At 40.2% G+C, this 20,342-nt stretch overlaps 1 protein-coding gene across 8 annotated transcripts in view; it reads left to right on the top strand.

Annotated features, from left to right (window-relative positions):
* Positions 1-20,342, top strand: part of LOC127453286 (receptor-type tyrosine-protein phosphatase U) — a 330,391-nt gene that overhangs the window by 198,481 nt on the left and 111,568 nt on the right. For all 8 annotated transcript variants that reach the window (XM_051719543.1, XM_051719544.1, XM_051719545.1 and 5 more), the window contains exons 5-6: positions 4,761-4,876; positions 11,953-12,127. In XM_051719543.1, the coding sequence (XP_051575503.1) occupies positions 4,761-4,876; positions 11,953-12,127 (291 nt within the window). The remainder of the gene's footprint in view (positions 1-4,760; positions 4,877-11,952; positions 12,128-20,342) is intronic.

Raw genomic sequence — 20,342 nt, forward strand, 5'->3', positions numbered from 1 at the left:
TAAACGCAAAGGTTTTCATTGTGTCGACGTCGGCGTTCCTCCATGGAAACGCGATTGTAAGTAACTTGCATGGGTTCGGGTGATGCAGTGGATGCCTGGGCCTGTACTGAGACTGTAAAATTCGAGGTGAAGCGAAACTGAGGCCGTGAAGCATTCTGAAGCAGGTTATCAATCTTGATGGCCATAGTTATGTATTGAGAAAGATTCGTACCTTCACCCTTGCAGGTCAGTTCTTCGCGGAAAACAGTCTTCAGAGCGACATCATTCCACCCACTCTGAGCCGCTAGTGTCCTGAACAGCACTGCATAATCCGCTGCTGATCAATAACCCTAGCGTAGATGAAGTAGCTGAACAGAGATATCTTGGCCGCCTGCTGGATACTCGAAGACTTCTTGGATTTGTTGAATGAAGTAATCAAATGAAACCTGGATTTGAGTATCTTTATCCCAAACAGCGGCGGCCCAATCGAGAGCTTTGCCGGTAAGCAGTGACATCAAAAAAGAACATTTCCTGGTGTCTTGATCAAATGATTCAGGCTGATTTGAGAAAAATACCTTGCATTGTCATAAAAAACCCCAGCATTTTTCAGCAGAACCATCAAACTTATCATGTAGAGCAAAGCTTACCGGTTTAGCATGGGGAGCTGACAGTGAGTGAATGTATTGTGTCAAGCATTCGTTGGTAGCTCGTAGGTTGTTCAGCTGGTCTTGGTAACCCCTTAATACCTCGCACTGGTGCGCGAATGCGGCCTGGAGCTGTGAAACTTCCGCTGGATCTATGTTAGGCGAAGTATTCTGTAATGAACTGGCCATGGAGATGGTTTTAGGATCCATGTGCTGGAAGTTTATTATGAACACAAGCAAACAATCCAAATCAACAGGCAAATAGAGGTAGACGTTAAGCAAGCGGTATAATCCAATAAACCAAAAAGACAGTCCAACAAGGCAAACAAAACAAAGGGGTATCCAAAAGGCAGTAAATCCAGGAAAACAGGCAATGGTCATAACATGAAAACAATCAGCAAAGGCAATGGAAAACCGCTTGGTATGGCAGGGTAAACTGGCAATACTTTACAAAGTCAAAATTGAACAGCATGGTATTTATATAGTTTAAACAGGAAGTCACCAAAGAAGAAACAGTACAGAGTTAGTATTCGGGAGAGGGCTCCCTCTGGTGGTTGGTAGGAGGGGTAACAACCTCAGATGTTACATGAGTACACTTGCATATTCATGGCTTCAATGTTAAAAGATATTGGACTAAAAACCACAAAACTCCAATTTTGATTTCATGGGGTCTTTAAAACAAGCTGCTTCAGATGATATCCACATGTCTGTAAAGTTCTTTGGTAACTCCGCTGATCTCTTGGATTCTGACAGGGCAATTAATAGCCGTAACTAATGTGCTGAAAGTTTTTTTTGTGTGTGTGTGTGTGTGTGTGTGTGTGTGTGTGTGTGTGTCCAGCCCTTTTGCCCATCGGGATCAATCCAGTGCTGGATAGGTGTCCCAGCTTAAGGCTTCAGAAAGTGTAGTGACATAAATATTTAAACAGAGAAAACTGACAAAGTGTGATTAGCAATAAAGTGCATTTCCAAACAAGCAAATCAACAGATGCTGTGGTCAAGAAAGCTAATCTTTGCTGAGTCGCTGAACACTCCCCTCCTTCGCTCCCCCCAATGCTTCCTGCAGGCGGCAGATGGCATCATCTAAGCCCCACTGTGCACATTAAATAATTAAAACTCTCATCAGGACCTGGACACACATTGTCAAGAGTGGCATTGTGCCATACTGCGGAAATCACGATTTGGCAAGACAAGCCGAAAAGGGAAGGAAGGAAAGAGGATTAAGAGAGGGATGGTTTTGTTTGATATCAAGTTCAATCTGATTCTATGGGCTCGTTCACACAGGATGCATTTTGCATCCATCTGCATGTTTTGGAATTGTTTGTCTATGTAAATATGAGCTAGATGACCATTTTTTACCATTTTGGCCTCACTGCTTTTTCAGCGTCTTAGCATTTTTAAAAAGCTGTGTCACGTTAAAAGAACTTCAAATTTGAAAAACGTGTCTTGAGACACCTGCATTCCGTTCCATTCCATGTGCTGCATGTTGTTGTATTTTAACACAAGAACATGCTTTTTTTTCTCAACCCAGTGTGGTAAATACAAGATGTATTGTTCAAAGAAGACCTCAGGATACAAACTGACATATTTAAAGATATTTAACATGCTGCCTACAAGACGTTACAGATTTTCAGCTCTTTTCACACTTTCTTGTTATGTGTGATTTATGATTGCTCATAAAAAACCATGAATTGAGCATAACACAGTGGCGTGCCCACGGAACATGTGGCCACCCACAGACTACAAACAATGAAGCAATGGTCTCCGTCTGTTTTTTACAAATAAGATTGACAAAAAAAGCTTTCAAATACAAAACATAGCTCAGCATGAATTTTGAAAACGTCACTCTCTACATTATATCAGACCTCATTGCCCATGTCTTTGCCACTTCCACTTTTATTGACAGATTTCAGATGCAATGTGGGTAGAATGTCTGCAATCACTTTGTATGTTTCCTTTTTGCCTTGATGAGGAAGCTGTTTCATTTCCACCGAGAAGAAAAGATGTGTTGTCATGGAAAAAGAGATGATTTAAAGACAGCTCCATCACAGGGCCACAAATCTAAGCTTGCCAATCCTGTTATTAAGCTTACATAGGAGAACAATGATTGTGCTTTTCTGTGCAACTATTGCCACAGTGTTTTATGCAAATTAAGGATACATGATCTAAAATTCCAAGACATACAAATTCACATGGGATTTTGTTGAAAATTTGAGCTCAAAAGCATTAAAATAGTTGCAGTATGAATTCTGCAAAGCTCTCTGAAATTAAAGGCTTACATTAAGGATCTCCAGGGAGTACGATAAATAGTTTGTTCAGAACTCATCTAGGATAGTTTGCAAGCCACCATCGGGCATACAGGCTTCTTTCAGTTGGCCTTAAAATTGTAACTCGGGTAGTCTTTATTTACAATCGCACTTTTCAGTTTAGGAGATTGTAACTAGCCAAGTTTCTGTCTTAACTTTAAAATGGAAAGCTTTGAAGCCCGTCTCTCCGAGGTTTTTCAAAAGCATACTTTTTTGATGCTCAACATGAACTTCACAGACTGATTTTAAAATGACTCTTTTTGTTGTATAAACGCAGGCTTCGTTCACTGAAGGTACTTCGTTCAGGAGAAAAACGTTTGGCTTCTTCCATTGTAAATCTTTACAATTGCTTTACAAAGATACTTCTATCCCAGCTCAATATGCAGAGACAACTAGCCATTCGTAGGTTGAATCAATACATAAACGGTTTCTTTGTGGCTCTATCAGATCATTTGTTTGAGCTTCCTGACCACCATTACACGCCAACATTTTTGTTTTTCCAAACCAATGACAGATGTGGGAGTGTTCGGGAAACCTGTCTGAAAACAGTCATTATATTTGCCATTCTGTTTGATGTCGCTAATGGCACAGACATTGCACACTTCGCCTTTATTTAGAGGTTTATTAAAGAGGTTAAAAGTTCTAGAACTGTTGCCTTGCTGAAGCATTGAAAATTATTTCACATCCCCTTATCACCACAAAAATAGAAACAATTTGGTTGTTCAAGATAATAAATTATACATTAACTGTACACAATTTAAGTGACAAGCTAACTGTCAGACGTGCAGAGCTGGCCGCAGTTCCCACTGGATCCTTCAATACTTAGACACTAAACACTGTTAACAACTACATGAATCTGTTCATCTTGCCTGGGGGCATTTTTAACACCTGGCACCCATTCAAAAAGTAGATTTAAAACAATTCTTGAAATCTCAAAAGTTTCAATAATACAGCCTCACATAAAATGTGTGAGCCATACAGAATTGTCCCTAGTATTTATTGTGCTGTTGTTGATGGTTTAGGTGTACTTTCAATACTTCCCTATTGAAATAGTGATCTATTCTTTGTCATATCAGATTCAGAACTGGTCTTCATTTTTTCACTATTATGTGAATCTTATGGCTGCAATACCATCGTACTGTATTCTGTTTGGTATTGACTACACCGTGTCGTTTCACTGTGCAGATTTTTTTTTTTTTTAATTTTATGTTTATATAAAATATTACTGCTGCACCTATTTTTTTCTTTAGGGGTCAATAAAGTATTTATTTCTTTATATCTATCCTGTCTATCCATTTATTACTTCTGTTTATCCTGTCTAATGACAGAGTGTATAGATTGAGTTACAAAAATGTGTCTGCAAATGAATAGATACGACTTTGAAATTCAAAAGGTTATATTGCATTTTAATTGAACTGAGACCTTTTGAAAATTGATTGAGTTTAAAGGGAACTCAAAGTACAGAAGACCAAGCATGTTGGAGGAAAGTTATCTAGGTCTGATTTCAGAGGATCATTGCACTCTCACACTGGCAAGGAAATAACAAATGTCTGGACAATTTCACAGCTTTTTTTTACCAATTAACCAAATGGGAACAAATCAAGATTTCTGGCCTCTAAAGAGAGGAAAAATATGGGTCAGAGTTTCCCCACATTTCAGCAATCTGTATACCTCAAAAATAATCTCTAAAAATGGGGTTAGCATAAAACTAATGACTAATACATGATAGTTAAGGGTGCATGCCTAGGTTGACACATCTTGGCATATTTTGATGCATTTTTATATATTAAGTGTTTTTCTATTCTGATCACCTTACAATGCTCTCTGTCCTCAGATAAAGCCCCTCATTTCTCCCGTCTGGGTGACGTGGAAGTCAATGCTGGACAAAACGCCACTTTCCAGTGTGTGGCAGCAGGCCGTCCATCTGAAGCAGAAAAGTTCTTATTAGAGGTGAGTATAAAGTCATTTTTATGGAGTTTGTTTTAATGAGCATAGGGAGTTTCTGTCTAATTATACTTGACTGAAAAAGAGTGATCTTGAGGTTGGTGTCATGTTTAATTGGATGTCAACGAAGTTTGCAGGAATTGGGCACCAAGTATCTGAATATTAATCTTGAAAAAGCCGGCCTACTAAAGTTAGTAGGGGCTGTTAATCTTTTCTGAACACCTTTGTTTAAAATGATTTTTTTCTTAAAACTCCTACAGTTCATCAGATGAGATCAGAAAGGTTAAAACAAGCCATGAAATCATAAATCCTTGTTTATTGTCATTTTAGCTTACACTTTTAGGAAGCTAAGGTTAACTATCTTGCTCAAGGACACAATGGTTTTAGTAAATTGATTGCTCCTAACAGAGTTTGAACCTTCAACTTTTTGGTAACCAGGCCAGACCTTTAACCACTAGACTACAACACCATGTCACTGTTCCTGTTTAAATTAGTGAAGTTGCAATGGAGTTTAATGTTTATTATGTAAATCTTCAAACCAAAAACATAAGCAACAAGTAGGGGTGGAGTCAGTAGAGACCTGGTGATACAGTGTTATATAATGATATCTGGATCGCTATTCTACAATATTGTGATTCCTTCAAAACTTCAAAACTGTGATGTATTGCGATATTTTGCTAGTTTTTCATTCATTTTCATTTCAAGTGCTGAACGTCCTGCATTACATAATCACAGAGCCATACAGGTGACATAGAGTAGACTATATGCACCTCAGTGTCAGAAAAAGAAAAAAAAGCATGGGAATGACATACCTTGGTTCCAGCATGTTTATCATTACACAAAAAACCTTGCAGTCCAGCTGTATTCTCAAGAATAGTTTTGACGGAGATGAAACATACTGAGGCATTATGTCAGCAAGCTCTTAACTATACGTATTTGACCAAAATGCAAACTCAAAACGAAATGTCCAAACAGATCCTGATTTTGCATTTTGTTCGAATAGAAATAAATAAGTGTTTGTTGATCTAATGCTGTGGTATTGGTATATTAGTAGGAAATATCGAACCCCAACTTGGAGACAAGCTGTCTTTCTGTCCATTACATAATATAATGAGTCTGAGAGCATTCTTGATGCTTCAGCTTTGACATCCAGATTACTGTCTTTGGAAGGAACTGTTCACTCTGCCTTTGGAGGGCTGAAGTTTTTGGCATCAGAGGTGGAATTAAATCAAATGATTATGTCACATTTCAAGGTCAAGGATAGATGCCTGTGGTTGCAAGCTGTCACAGCAACTCAAGATTCTGCAATAATCAATGTCCTCAAGCCTTCTGAAGTGTTCATTCCTCTTCTAAACACAGTGGGAGATATATGACTCTTCATCTTCACTTCCCTTTTATGTGAATGTTTTCCTACTGTTTTCCACCAATGTGATGTACGGACACACTTTATATTTGATGTCTTTAACTACTATGTACTCTAGCATTTGATACAATGCACTTTTTATGTACATACATTTGAAGTCAGACTTTTACATACACTTAGGTTGAAGTCATTAAAACTAATTTTTTAACCACTCCACAGATTTAATATTAGCAAACTATAGTTTTGGCAGGTCATTTAGGACATTTGCTTTGTGCATGATGCGTAATTTTTCAACAATTGTTTACAGACAGATTGTTTCACTTTTAATTGTCTTTATCACAATTCCAGTGGGTCAGAAGTTTACATACACTAAGTTAACTATGCATTTAAGCAGCTTGTAAAATTCCAGAAAATGATGTCAAGCCTTTTGACAATTAGCCAATTAGCTTCTGATAGGAGATGTACTGAATTGGAGGTGTACCTGTGGATGTATTTTAAGACCTACCTTCAAACTCAGTGTCTCTTTGCTTGACATCATGGGAGAATTAAAATAAATCAGCCAAGACCTCAGAAAAAAAATTGTGGACCTCCACAAGCTGGTTCATCCTTGGGAGCAATTTACAAACACCTGAAGGTACCACGTTCATCTGTACAAACAATAGTATGCAAGTATAAACACTATGGGACCATGCAGCCATCATTACGCTCAGGAGGGAGATGCATTCTGTCTCCTAGAGATGAACGTAGTTTGTTGCAAAAAGTGCAAATAAATCCCAGAACAACAGCAAAGGACCTTGTGAAGATGCTGGAGGAAACAGGTAGACAAGTATCTATATCCACAGTAAAACAAGTCCTATATCAGCGCTAAAACAGTAATCAAGGCTGCTCAGCAAGGAAGAAGCCACTGCTGCAAGTGCACATGGGGACAAAGATATTGCTTTTTGCAGATATGTCCTCTGGTCTGATGAAACAAAAATTGAACTGTTTGGCCATAATGACCATTGTAATGTTTGGAGGAAAAAGGGTGTGGCTTGCAAGCCGAAGAACACCATCCCAAATGTGAAGCATGGGGATGGCAGCATCATGTTTGGGGGTGCTTTGCTGCAGGAGGGATTGGTGCACTTCACAAAATAGATGGCATCATAAGGAAGGGAAATTATGTGGATATATTGAAGCAACATCTCAAGACATCAGCCAGGAAGTTAAAGCTTGGTCGCAAATGAGTCTTCCAAACAGACAATGACCCCAAGCATACCTCCAAAGTTGTGGCAAAATGGCTTAAGGACAACAAAGTCAAGGTATTGGAGTGGCCATCACAAAGCCCTGACCTCAATCCGATAGAAAATTTGTGGGCAGAACTGAAAGTGTGTGTGGAGTAATGAAGCCTACAAACCTGACTCAGTTACACCAGTTCTGTCTGGAGGAATGGGCCAAAATCCCAGCAACTTATTGTGAGAAGCTTGTGGAAGGCTATCCAAAATGTTTGACCCAAGTTAAACAATTTAAAGGCAATGCTACCAAATACTAACAAAGTGTATGTAAACTTCTGACCCACTGGGAATGTGGTGAAAGAAATAAAAGCTGAAATACATAATTCTCTTTACTATTATTCTGACATTTCACATTCTTCACTTAAAATAAAGTAGTGATCCTAACTGACCTAAGACAGGGAATGTTTTCTTTGATTAAATATCAGGAATTGTGAAAAACTGAGTTTAAATGTATTTGGCTAAGGTACATGTTACATGTACACTGTACATGTTGTTGCATTGTACTTACATTTAAAGTACCTGCATTTAATTACATCTGTAGTTACACTATTAACCTTACCCCTAACCCTAAACCTAACTCTACCCCAACCCTTACACCAACCCCTAACGCCTAAACCTACTCCTAAACCTACACTTACAGTACCTGAACCTCAGTTGCAGCCAATGTGAATCTTGTGGGAATTTAGCAGAAAAACATGTATTTACACAAAAAATACTTGGTATTGTGTGTATTTCAATGTTAGTACATATTAGAGTGGGACCTGCAGTACCAACATAAGCCTAGTATTATGTGAATGTTTTCCTCCTGTTTTCCATCATTGTGATGTACAGACCCACTTTATATTAGCTGTCTTTAACTACTATGTACTATAGCATTTGATACAATGTACTTTTTATGTACATTCATGTTGTTGCATTGTACTTACTTTTAAAGTACCTGCTTTTAATTACACCAGTAGTTACACTGTTAACCTTACACCTAACCCAACCCTTACCCTAACCTCTAACCCTAACCTCTAACCCCTAATGCTACTCCTAAACCTACACGTACAGTACCTCTACCTCAGTAGAAGTAAATGTGAATCTTGTGGGAATTTAGCAGAAAAACATGCAGTTACACAATAAATACTTGGTATTGTGTGTATTTTAATGTTGGTACATATTAGTGGGACCAGCAATACCAACTTCAGCCTAGTTTCTGCCTTGTTCTGTTTGAGGGACTGAGAGACCACAATGCTATTTTAATAGCCTTAAAAAACATCCTTAACATTCAAGTATCAGATTAATATTTCATGTCTTTACATAATCTTATGAGAACTGATTATAAATACAATTTTAAATTGATATCATACTTCAAACATCCTTCATGAAACAAATGACATCAGTTCCGTTTGGGATCAAAGAGACCCCAAATAATATTCAGATAAGAAATAGTAAATAATGCAGTGAATTTTCTAATGCTAAGATTCTCTGATTAGTTAACATTTTGTAGTGGTACACTCCTAATTGTATATTTGGACAGAATGTTTTTGCTGGCGTCATGTTGACCTCTTACAGAAACAATGCTACTACAGTATATTGAATAACTTTTTTTGTCACTTTTATCACAGTTTTGAAAAGTGAATGACACAACAGATGGGTAAAGCTTTAATAAAATCTGTCTTTTAGGTTTTGATTAGGACATGGTTAGAGTTATGTTTATCTTCCTTTTAAATTATAAAAAATTAACATAAATATTTGAAAGGAAATTAAAAGGTTTATTTACAATGTATTTTTGTTTATTTTACACGTACTGTACACCATTGATGTCTTTAGGACTCCAAACATAGGCTAAATCTCAAAAGAATATGATGGTTAATCATGGAAACCATGCCAAGTTATGTCAGTAAATGGACAGATCTGTCATGCATGCCATGTTTTGTCCAAACAGATTATTCGCAACTCTTTTAATGCTTATCTCGCACCATTTTACATGTTCTCCTGTCTGGCAGTTCACTGAATTTGATTACTAGGTTGAATAAAAGACAGTGCCGAGCACTCAAAGCCATATGATTGCAAGGTTCACTTTGTTTTATGTTAACCCTTAAAATTGCAGCCATTCCCAACACATTATCACTATGTTCAGGTTTGATTTGTGTGGTCTTGAGCCACATTGAAAGCCTAAACACTTTAGCAGCCCCATAATAAACAAACACACATAACTGTGTAGCAACCACAGACCTCATTCATGAGTGCTTGCCATTCTTAAGAGTGCACTCTCAGCACTCATTTCTTGTCCTCACTATTCAGTGTGGGGAAATGGAATGTGTTGACATCGTGGATGGGTGCTATTCACACCAGTGTCTCGCTTAAATTACCTGAGTCACAGTGAAAGGTTGCTGTTATCAAGTGTGGTTTTGTGTGAGAGACATTTTTTGCCTCCTCAACGAGCTCCACGTAGCAATTCCCAACACTCAGACATGTGTAGGATTTCTGAGGCTTTTTTTTATTATTCATATGAATGACACTGTGATGTCCAACCTGTTTTTTGTCTCCATTTTCATTTCTCCCCTCTCAACATACATTGAAGTCATTGAAATATCTGCCATCATTTTTGACCACTCCACAGATTTTATATTAGCAAACTATAGTTTTGGCAAGTCATTTAGGACATCTACTTTGTGCATGACATGAGTAATTTTTCCAACAATTGTTTACACACAGATTGTTTCACTTTTAATTGACTATATCACAATTGCAGTGGGTCAGACGTTTACATACACTAAGTTAACGGTGCCTCCAAGCAGCTTGGAAAATTCCAGAAAATGATGGCAAGTGTAACGAATGAAGCTGGTATCCATTCAGCTTACCGCCAGAGGGAGCCCTCTCCTGAATACTAGCCACGAACTGTTTCTTCTACAGTTACTTCCTGTTAGCACTGTATAAAAAGCCATGCCGTACCATAGATACTTTGCAAAGTATTGCCAGTCATTTCACTGCCTTACCTAGCATTTTTCCATTGCCTGTTTCATTGCCATCTTGTTATGACCATTGTGCCTGTCTTACTGGATTACTGATTGTTGGATTACTGTTTTTGCTTTGTTTGCCTGGTTGGACTGATTACTTGTCACTGTTTACTTTGCCTGCTTCATCGACTACGTCTCTGCCTTTTATTTTGGATTTGTATGCTAAATTTATTAAACTTCCTGCATTTGGATTCTGTCTTCGCCTCCATGTCGAGTCCATCACAGCAAGCCTTTAGGCAATTAGCCAATTAGTTTCTGATAGGCTAATTGGATATTTGGAGTCAATTGGAGGTGTATCTGTGGATGTATTTTAAGACCTACCTTCAAACTCCATGTTTCTTTGCTTGACATCATGGGAAAATCAAAAGAAATCAGCCAAGTCCTCAGAAAAAAAAAATTGTGGACCTCCACATGTCTGGTTCATCCTTGGGAGCAATTTCCAAATGCCTGAAGGTACCACGTTCATCTGTACAAACAATAAGCCCTGACCTCAATCCAATAGAAAGTTTTTGAGCAGAACTGAAAAAGCGTGTGCGAGCAAGGAGGCCTACAAACCTGACACAGTTACACAAGTTCTGTCTGGAGGAATGGGCCAAAATTACAGCAACTTATTGTGAGAAGCTTGTGGAAGGCTACCCAAAAAGTTTGACCCAAGTTAAACAATTTAAAGGCAATGCTACAAAATACTAACAAAGTGTATGTAAACTTCTGACCCACTGGGAATGTGATGAAAGATATAAAAGCTGAAATAAATAATTCTCTCTACTATTATTCTGACATTTCACATTCTTAAAATAAAGTAGTGATCCTAACTGACCTAAGAGAGGGAATGTTTTCTATGATTAAATGTCAGGAATTGTGAAAAACTGAGTTTAAATGTATTTGGCTAAGGTGTATGTAAACTTCTGGCTGGTTTGAGTATTTCTGTAACTGCTGATCTCCCGGGATTTTCACGCACAACAACAGTCTCTAAAATTTTCTCTGAATGGTGCCAAAAAAAAAAAAAAAACATCCAGTGAGTGGCAGTTTTGTGGATGGAAATGCCTTGTTGATGAGAGAGGTCAACAGAGAATGGCCCGACTGGTTCGAACTGACAGAGTCTACGGTGACTCAGATAACCACTCTGTACAATTGTGGTGAGAAGAATATCATCTCGGAATGCTATTCTGAGATGCGGGTTGGCGCTGATCTGGCGGCACGAGGGGAACCTACACAATATTAGGCAGGTGGTTTTAATGCTGTGGCTGATCGGTATATATATATATATTTCTTGTTAATTTCTATCCTAGGCTTAATGAAAATTGTCTCTATCCCTCTATAAATTCTGTTTCCACAAAGTCTAGCAAACCAGGAAGAACTAGTTCTTGGCTCAATCCGTGTTCTTGACAGCATGTGCTTGGTGAGTAGGCTAATATATTGTGTCTTGTTTTTCTTCTTCTTAAGCGGCACAATGGTGAAGTGTCGTCAGGTGCTTCTGTCAAGCACTTGGGTCGCAATCGCTTTGCGGTGTCCTTTCAACTAGAGGACATCCAGAAGCCAGAGCAGGACCTGTACCGCTGCGTCACACAATCCTCCAGAGGCTCCGGCGTCTCCAACTTTGCTGAACTCATTGTCAAAGGTAAACAGCTTGTTTTCTGACTTCGTTTTGTGTGTGTGTGTGTGTGTGTTCTTCATTTTGGGGCCCATAATATGAACATCACAACAAAATGTGATTCTGCTTAAATGCATGTCATTTTCTTCTATCATTGTATCATGTATTCTATTATAGTCTTGTGTTCTCTCACATCTTATTTTTTTCTTAGTATTATTATAATGATATACCTTTCATTTGCTATTTTTATAGTTATTTTTATTGTAAATTTTAAATCCTTTTTTTGTATAACATTTCTTAAAGTGTGAAGTGTGTCATTTTTGTGCCTCTTGCTGCACCAAACCGAACTGCAAAAATAATGTTTTTAAAAAAGGTTTCTGAAACACTTCCCCAGTCTTTCATTGGCCAGACAAAGTGAAATCAACATACAAATGGCTTACTTACAGTCTGCATATTAATCTGGGAAGAACTTTAAAATATGTTTGTTTTAAAATCCTCAAAGGAAAACTAAAATGTTAAGATTTCCACATTTGTTAGAGCTAACTACTACTTTTGTATTTCATAATAAAAACTTAACTGAGTTTAATGGCCTTAGTATTGTATGTAACATACACTATATTGCCAAAAGTATTCGCTCATCTGCCTTTAGACGCATATGAACTTAAGTGACATCCCATTCTTAATCCATAGGGTTTAATATGACGTCGGCCCACCCTTTGCAGCTATAACAGCTTCAACTCTTCTGGGAAGGCTTTCCACAAGGTTTAGTAGTGCATTTATGGGACTTTTTGACCATTCTTCCAGAAACGCATTTGTGAGGTTAGACACTGATGTTGGACGAGAAGGCCTGGCTCGCAGTCTTCGCTCTAATTCATCCCAAAGGTGCTCTATCGGGTTGAGGTCAGGACTCTGTGCAGGCCAGTCAAGTTCTTCCACACCAAACTCGCTCATCCATGTCTTTATGGACCTTGCTTTGTGCACTGGTGTGCAGTCATGTTGGAACAGGAAGGGGCCATCCCCAAACTGTTCCCACAAAGTTGGGAGCATGGAATTGTCCAAAATCTCTTGGTATGCTGAAGCATTCAGAGTTCCTTTCACTGGAACTAAGGGGCCAAGCCCAGCTCCTGAAAAACAACCCCACACCATAATCCCCCCTCCACCAAACTTCACAGTTGGCACAATGCAGTCAGACAAGTACCGTTCTCCTTGCAACCGCCAAACCCAGACTCGCCATCAGATTGCCAGATGGAGAAGCGTGATTCGTCACTCCAGAGAACGCGTCTCCACTGCTCTAGAGTCCAGTGGCGGCGTGCTTTACACCACTGCATCTGACGCTTTGCATTGCATTTGATGTATGGCTTGGATGCAGCTACTCGGCCATGGAAACCCATTCCATGAAGCTCTCTACGCACTGTTCTTGAGCTAATCTGAAGGCCACATGAACTTTGGAGGTCTGTAGCGATTGACTCAAAATCGTTGGCGACCTCTGCGCACTATGCGCCTCAGCATCCGCTGACCCCGCTCTGTCATTTTACGTGGCCTACCACTTCGTGGCTAAGTTGCTGTCATTCCCAATCGCTTCCACTTTGTTATAATACCACTGACAGTTGACTGTGGAATATTTAGTAGTGATTCCCAGATCTCAGTTTTTAGGTGTTTACAGCTGCGCCACCTGCCCTGTACTATTAAAAAAAAAAAAAAAAAAAAAAAAAAAATAGCAGCAAACACTCTGGGAGTGGTGATAACTGCTTTTGGAAAAGGTCATGAGGCATCAGTGTATTACTCCCTGCTAATTCAGAGTCTGGGGGGACGGAGCTTTAACTTCTATCAAGAGATTATGGGAGAAAGATTTTTACTTGGTATTGGAGGAGGGAGTGTGGGCTAGGATTCTAAAAAAATGTCAAGTCTATATCTAGAGATGCAAGGGTGTGCCTTATGCAATTCAAGATTTTACATTGATTCTATTGGACCCCCTCTAGATTGTATAGGCTTAGACTTAAAGACACACCCACCTGCTGGCGATGCCAATCGGAGGATGGAGAAATGGCCCATGTTTTTTGGTGGTGTGCTGAGATCCAGGAATTTTGGTTGAGGGTTCAGAGTTATGTGTGTGACGTGTTGGGCACTCGGGTTTCGTTTTGCCCCAGACTCTGTGTTTTGGGCGGTGGGGCGTTCATCAATATAGGAGATAAATACATAAAAAATTGTGTCCTGACCAGTGTTATGATAGGCAGGCCGATTGTTTTAAGGGGATGGAAGTCAACTGGAGCGCCTTCAATTCGGGCTGGGGATCTGGGATTCATTTGATGGGAAATGGGGCAGTTATTTGATGTTTTTGGGGGACTCTCGGGGAGGAACTGTGGAGAGAGTGGCGCAGTTTTAGTTGTGTATGATTATTATATATTTTTTTTATTTTATTTCATTTAATTTTATTTGGGGTTTTTTTTTCTCTGTTTTTGTACTTTTGTGAGACCACGGATATGATCGTTGGGGGTCGGGGTGGGGTTGTTGATTGGGGAGGTATAGTAGTGGGAGTTAAATATTGATTCATTGTATTTGTTTTGTTTTTCTTTGTCATTTCTATGAATCAATAAAAATGTTAATCTTAAAAATAGATCTTTTGTATATATAACAGAATATATTTTGATTTTGGGGGGGCTATACACTATATTTCCTTAGTTGTCTGACTTTAGCAGATATATTTGACCAAAGCAAACCTCACTATTTATCATTTCAACCATATAACTTGACATCTGCCCATCAGGCTGCATTGGTAGCTTACTGTGTTCATGTGTATACCCAGGTCAGATGTCCCCAAAGCCAAAGTAGAAGTCAGGAGTGAAATGAGAATACGGATGCATGGAGACGTGTAGGTTATTCAGCATCCATCCGCAAGGCATACTGAGAGAGGTTGTGAGACAGCATCGTGCTAATTCCATTGATAGATGTAGTAGCATGGATTAAGGCGAGTTTAGAAATAGGGCTTTACCGTATGCCACAATGTGACTTAAAAGCACTGCATTATAAAACCTGCAGGCTGTTTCCCATAAATTTAGTGGTAAAAAAAAAAAAAAAAACTGAAATGAAATATCACAGGTAATGCTCCCTAAGACATAGAAACTTCTGTTTACACCCTCAGTCTGTTCACTGGTCATACCCTGGTTATGTTCTCACTCCGTTAAACCCCATTCAAATGATAGAATCAAATTCTTCCTCATGGAAAACAGTAAAATCCCTCTTAATCTGCGGGCATAGACCCCAAGACTCTGTTTGTATAGGTAGTGCAAAAAAACAAAAAACAAAAACAAAAAAAAGCATCATACCTAGTCATGTTGCTTTAATTGCTGGGGCAGGGGATGCTGGTGTTCCAACAAATTTTCTTTACTACCTCAGCCAGCAAGATTTCCTTGTTCAACCAAAATCACCAGAAAAAAAAAACCCTTGATGGTCCAGCTTTGCCAGCTGTGAACATCATGGTTGTGCTGGTCCACCAGCTAGACCTACATTAAACCATCATTAAACCATCATAAACCAGGCTGGACCAGCCTGGGAATTTAGGGGATAGTTCACCCCAAAATTTAATTCTCTCATTTACTCACTCATGCCATCCTAGATGTGTCTGACTTTCTTTCTTCTGTTGAACACAAATTAAGATTTTTAGAAGAATATCTCTGCTCTGTAGGTCCATTCAGTGCAAGTAAATGGTGACCAGAACTTTAAATGCTTCAAAAAGAACATAAATGCTGCATAAAAGTAATCCACATGACTCCAGCAGTTTAATCCAAGTCTTCTAAAGCGATTTGATAGGTGTGGGTGAGAAATATAAGCCTTTTTTACTATACATTCTCCTCTCTGTCCAGTAGGTGGCAATATGTTTCATGAATGTGAGTCACCAAAACAATAGAAGAAGAATGTGAAAGTGAACGTGGAGATTTAACATAAAAAATTAGTTAAAAATTGATCTGTTTCTTAGCCAAATCGATCAAATCACTTCTGAAGATGTGGATTTAACTACTGGAGTCGTATGGATTACTTTTATGCTACCTTTGTGTGCTTTTTGGCTTTTAAGATCTTCAAAGTTCTGGTCCCCATTCACTTGCATTGTGAGGAGCTTGAGAGTTGAGATTGTCTCCTAAAAATCTTAGTCTGTGTTCTGTGGAAGAAAGAAAATTTACATCTGGAAAGGCATGAGGGTGAGTAAATTATGAGAGAATTTAGAATTTTTGGGTGAACTATCCCTTTAAGGTTGAGTTAAGCTGATGTTTTTAGCATTGTAACTGGTAACATTTTACAGTGAGATTATATTTGTTAACACCAGTAAATGGATTACGTATCATGAACTAACAGTGAACAATATTTATTTATCTTGATAATGTTAAAAATAAAATTGTTCAGTGTTAGTTCAAATGCATTAACTAATGTTCAAGTATAGGCTACAATTTTTAATTTTAAAACTGCATTGGTATGTTAAAGTGTGTTTTATTGTTGGTTCACATTCGCTTGTGTACTGTAGTTACTATAATGTTAACGGATATAAACTTATTGTAAAGTGTTGCCAGATAATTTTCTGAATTGCTGTCTGAGCATGGCAATCTGGCACATGAAACTAAAGCATGTTTTGTTATAAGCACGCTCTGAATAAGAATATCTGCTTAATGCATTAAATGTAAATGTTCAGGGAAAATTTTTCATTTTCTCTAGATCTTTATTGTCATTAAATTCATGACTCAGTTGACAGGTACTTTCTTTCTTGGGACTGACTAATGAAATGTTCAGGAGAGCACTTCAATACAAAGTGCACTAGTGACACTTGTCACATTGCCTTATTACAATGTTATCAAGGCATTTGTATTTATTTATTTATTTTTATTTATTTTACCAGAGCTGGAGTCATGTTCCATTTTGGATATCACAGTATGATGTAATCAGAATCTACAGTTAATCCTACCCTGCTGGGAAAAAATTTAAAGAAAAATGAAACTAGTCTGAGATGGTTTGCTGGTCTTGGCCGGTTTAAGGTGGTATAGCTGTTAACGTCATGGTTACTTTCGTAACCTCCGTTCCCTGATGGAGGGAACGAGACATTGTGTCGATGTAGTGACACTAGGGGTCACTCTTGGGAGCCCCAAACACCTCTGCTTTTTTTAAAAAAGGCCAATGGGAATTGGCGAGTGGAATTTGCATGCCACTCCCCCGGACATACGGTTATAAAAGGAGCTGGTATGCAACTACTCATTCAGGTTTTGTGCTGAGGAGCCGAGACCAGGTCCCGGCCATTTCAGCAGGTAGTTCAGCGTTGTGGCAAGAGGGACACAACGTCTTGTTCCCTCCATCAGGGAACGGAGGTTACGAAAGTAATCATGACGTTCCCAATCTGTCACTCACTTGACGTTGTGTCGATTTAGTGACACTAGGGGTCCCTATACAAAACGCCACAACTAGCTGAACTGTGTTACATGAACTGGCGGTGCGAGACGGGCAGAACGCTGTGTGCCTCATAGCCAGTGCACCAGGTCGTCACGTAACCTCCCCCAACGCTCTTATGAGCATCGAACGGCCCTTCAGGAACAAGTCGAATGCCCAACAATAGGGACAGGCTAGCCCAGCCGAGGCCTCTTTTCCCCTCTTCCCAAAAAGAGTGGAATTTGTTAACTGACTGGGAGCCATAAGTGTCTACGTCGGGGGGTGTCTTCAAAGAGAGTGCCTTAAGCTCAGCTGACTCCAAGGGCTCAAAGGGAGCTCCCCGTAGACCCCGAAGGACTACAGAGAGGTCCCACAAGGGGACGAGGCACGGTCTGGAGGGATTCAACCTCCTAGCGCCTCTCAGGAACCTGATGATCAAGTCGTGCTTCCCCAAGTACTTACCATCTACTGCATCGTGATGAGCCGAAATAGCGGCTACATACACCTTCAAGGTGGAGGGGGACAGCCGCCCCTCCAGCCTCTCCTGCAGGAAGGAAAGCACCGATCCGACTGCGCATCTCTGGGGGTCTTCGCGTCAGGAAGAATACCACTTAGTGAACAGACAGCACTTCAAAGCATACAGGCGCTCACAGAGGGAGCCGAGTGATCGTGTCTACCACCGTGGGTGGTAGGCCACTTAGGTCTTCCACGTCCTGTCCAAGGGCCAGACGTGGAGATTCCAGAGGTCTGGTCGTGGGTGCCAGATGGTGCCCCGTCCCTGAGAAAGAAGGTCCTTCCTCAGGGGAATTTGCCGCCAGTAGGGTGCTACTAGGACGATCTGCTCCTCGTCCTCCCTGACCTTGCACAGGGTCTGTGCAAGTAGGCTCACTGGGGGAAATGCGTATTTGCATAGTCCAGGGGGCCAGCTGTGTGCCAGCGCATCTATACCGAGGGGTGCCTCGGTCAGGGCATACCAAAGCGGGCAGTGGGAGGATTCCCGGGAAGCAAACAGGTCTTGGGTGGCGCCCTGAGCCCAGGAACCAATCGTCCAGGATTCCACTCTAGCCTGACGCTCGCGGCCGCCTGGGGAAAGCGAGCGTGCTGGGGAATGGGAGGTCCGTGGGGGGATACCCGGTGGAGGTGATCCCATTGAGGTTCCCAAATCGCCCCCAGTGCTAACTGGCACGGCCTCATATCTGTAGGTAGAAGGACCGAGGTGGGGTGACATTGGGGTGGCTTGCTTTCTTACGAATGCAAGCCGCGACTGCAACGTTGCCATGGTCATGTTCTCTCAATGAGGACAAGACCCATCCACGAACGATGTCTCCGCATGGGCAGCGCCCAGACACGTAAGAAAGCGATTGTGGCTGTCAGAAGCGTAGAAATAACGACCGCAACCAGGAATAACACACAAATGGAAAGGCATCTTAAAAAAGATGTTTGTGCCGCTCTTTTAGAAAGAAAATATACTCTTTTTAGAATATACTCTTTTAGTTGTTTCTGCCGAAGTGCCCAGGGGCGTTCTCTGCACTCCACGATTGCAGAGGGGGTTAAGCCACTGAAATGCGCCGTAGAATCCAGCAGATGAGGTGAATGAACTTTGTGGATGAATTCAGCTTCAATGAATAGAACCGCTCGGCTCCAAAGAGAAAATTTGAATGAGCGGTTGCATACCAGCTCCTTTTATACCCATATGTCCAGGAGAATGGCATGCAAATTCTACTCGCCAATTTCCATTGGCCTTTTTTCAAAAAAGCAGAGGTGTTTGGGGCTCCCAAGAGTGACCCCTAGTGTCACTACATCGACACAACATCGAGTGAGTGACAGATAGGAACCCAACCTGGCCAAGGTGGTCTTGCTGGCATCCCAGCCTGACCAAGCTGGTCCTCAGATGATCAGCCAGCTTGACCAGCTGACAAGTGCCCAAAACGAGCAAACCAAATCAGCCTGACCAACTTGGTTGACCTGATTAGACCCGCAAACCAGCTTAGGCTGGTTTAAATGGCTTTTTTCCCCCTTTATGTTATGAGTCTTATGGTGCTTTAAAGCCATTTTAGAATATAACTGCATTCCCACTGCAGCATGTTATTGGCCCTGCTCTCTGATGGCTCTTACTTCAACAGGAGGTCCTATTTAAAATGCATTACCGAACCTCAGTTAAGCACGGCACATTGGCCCCATTGGTTGAGTCCATTAAGCTATAGGCCCACATGCTAGCAAACGAGCCATACTGTTGGTGCAACCTCATTTAGTTTACCTTAGAATCCCCTTCTCCTTCACTCTGATCTTTTTCTTGTCTCTTCCAAACTGCCCTCCCACGCTTGCCCCTGCTAACGAGAGGCTAATCAGTCCTTTAATTAGCTTGATTCAACTCATTTCACAACTCAGTGTTCCTCAGTGGGCCCATAGATTACGTAGCAACCGGGCTAATGCAAAGGAGCCAGAGGGCTAATGAGAATTGTTCCTATTCACTCAGTGGGGTTCAGGATTTATTTTTTTATTTTTTCTCAGTAACACTGAACTCTAGTTTGATGAAAGAAGCTTTCTCAGTGTGAAATTAAAATGATAAAACAATGAAAATTCGGTCATTATTTATGCACCCTGATTTCGTTTCAAACCCGTATTCTTTTTTATTTTCAGTTGGTGGAATTTTCTTATTTGGGTGAACTATTCTATAAGCTGCCTTGACCAACATTGAATCAAGGGATTTTCACAAGCTGGAGATTTTTACTGAAATCTTCCTCTTTTCTCATATGAAAGTTGAGTCTACAGAGTTTATATTATTCCCTGAGCCTCTTCCTGACAGACAAGATGAGCTTTATTACTCCTGCCATCTCAT

The sequence above is a fragment of the Myxocyprinus asiaticus genome, chromosome 15 (genome assembly GCF_019703515.2).
Source record: "Myxocyprinus asiaticus isolate MX2 ecotype Aquarium Trade chromosome 15, UBuf_Myxa_2, whole genome shotgun sequence".
NCBI classification, from domain to species: domain Eukaryota; kingdom Metazoa; phylum Chordata; class Actinopteri; order Cypriniformes; family Catostomidae; genus Myxocyprinus; species Myxocyprinus asiaticus.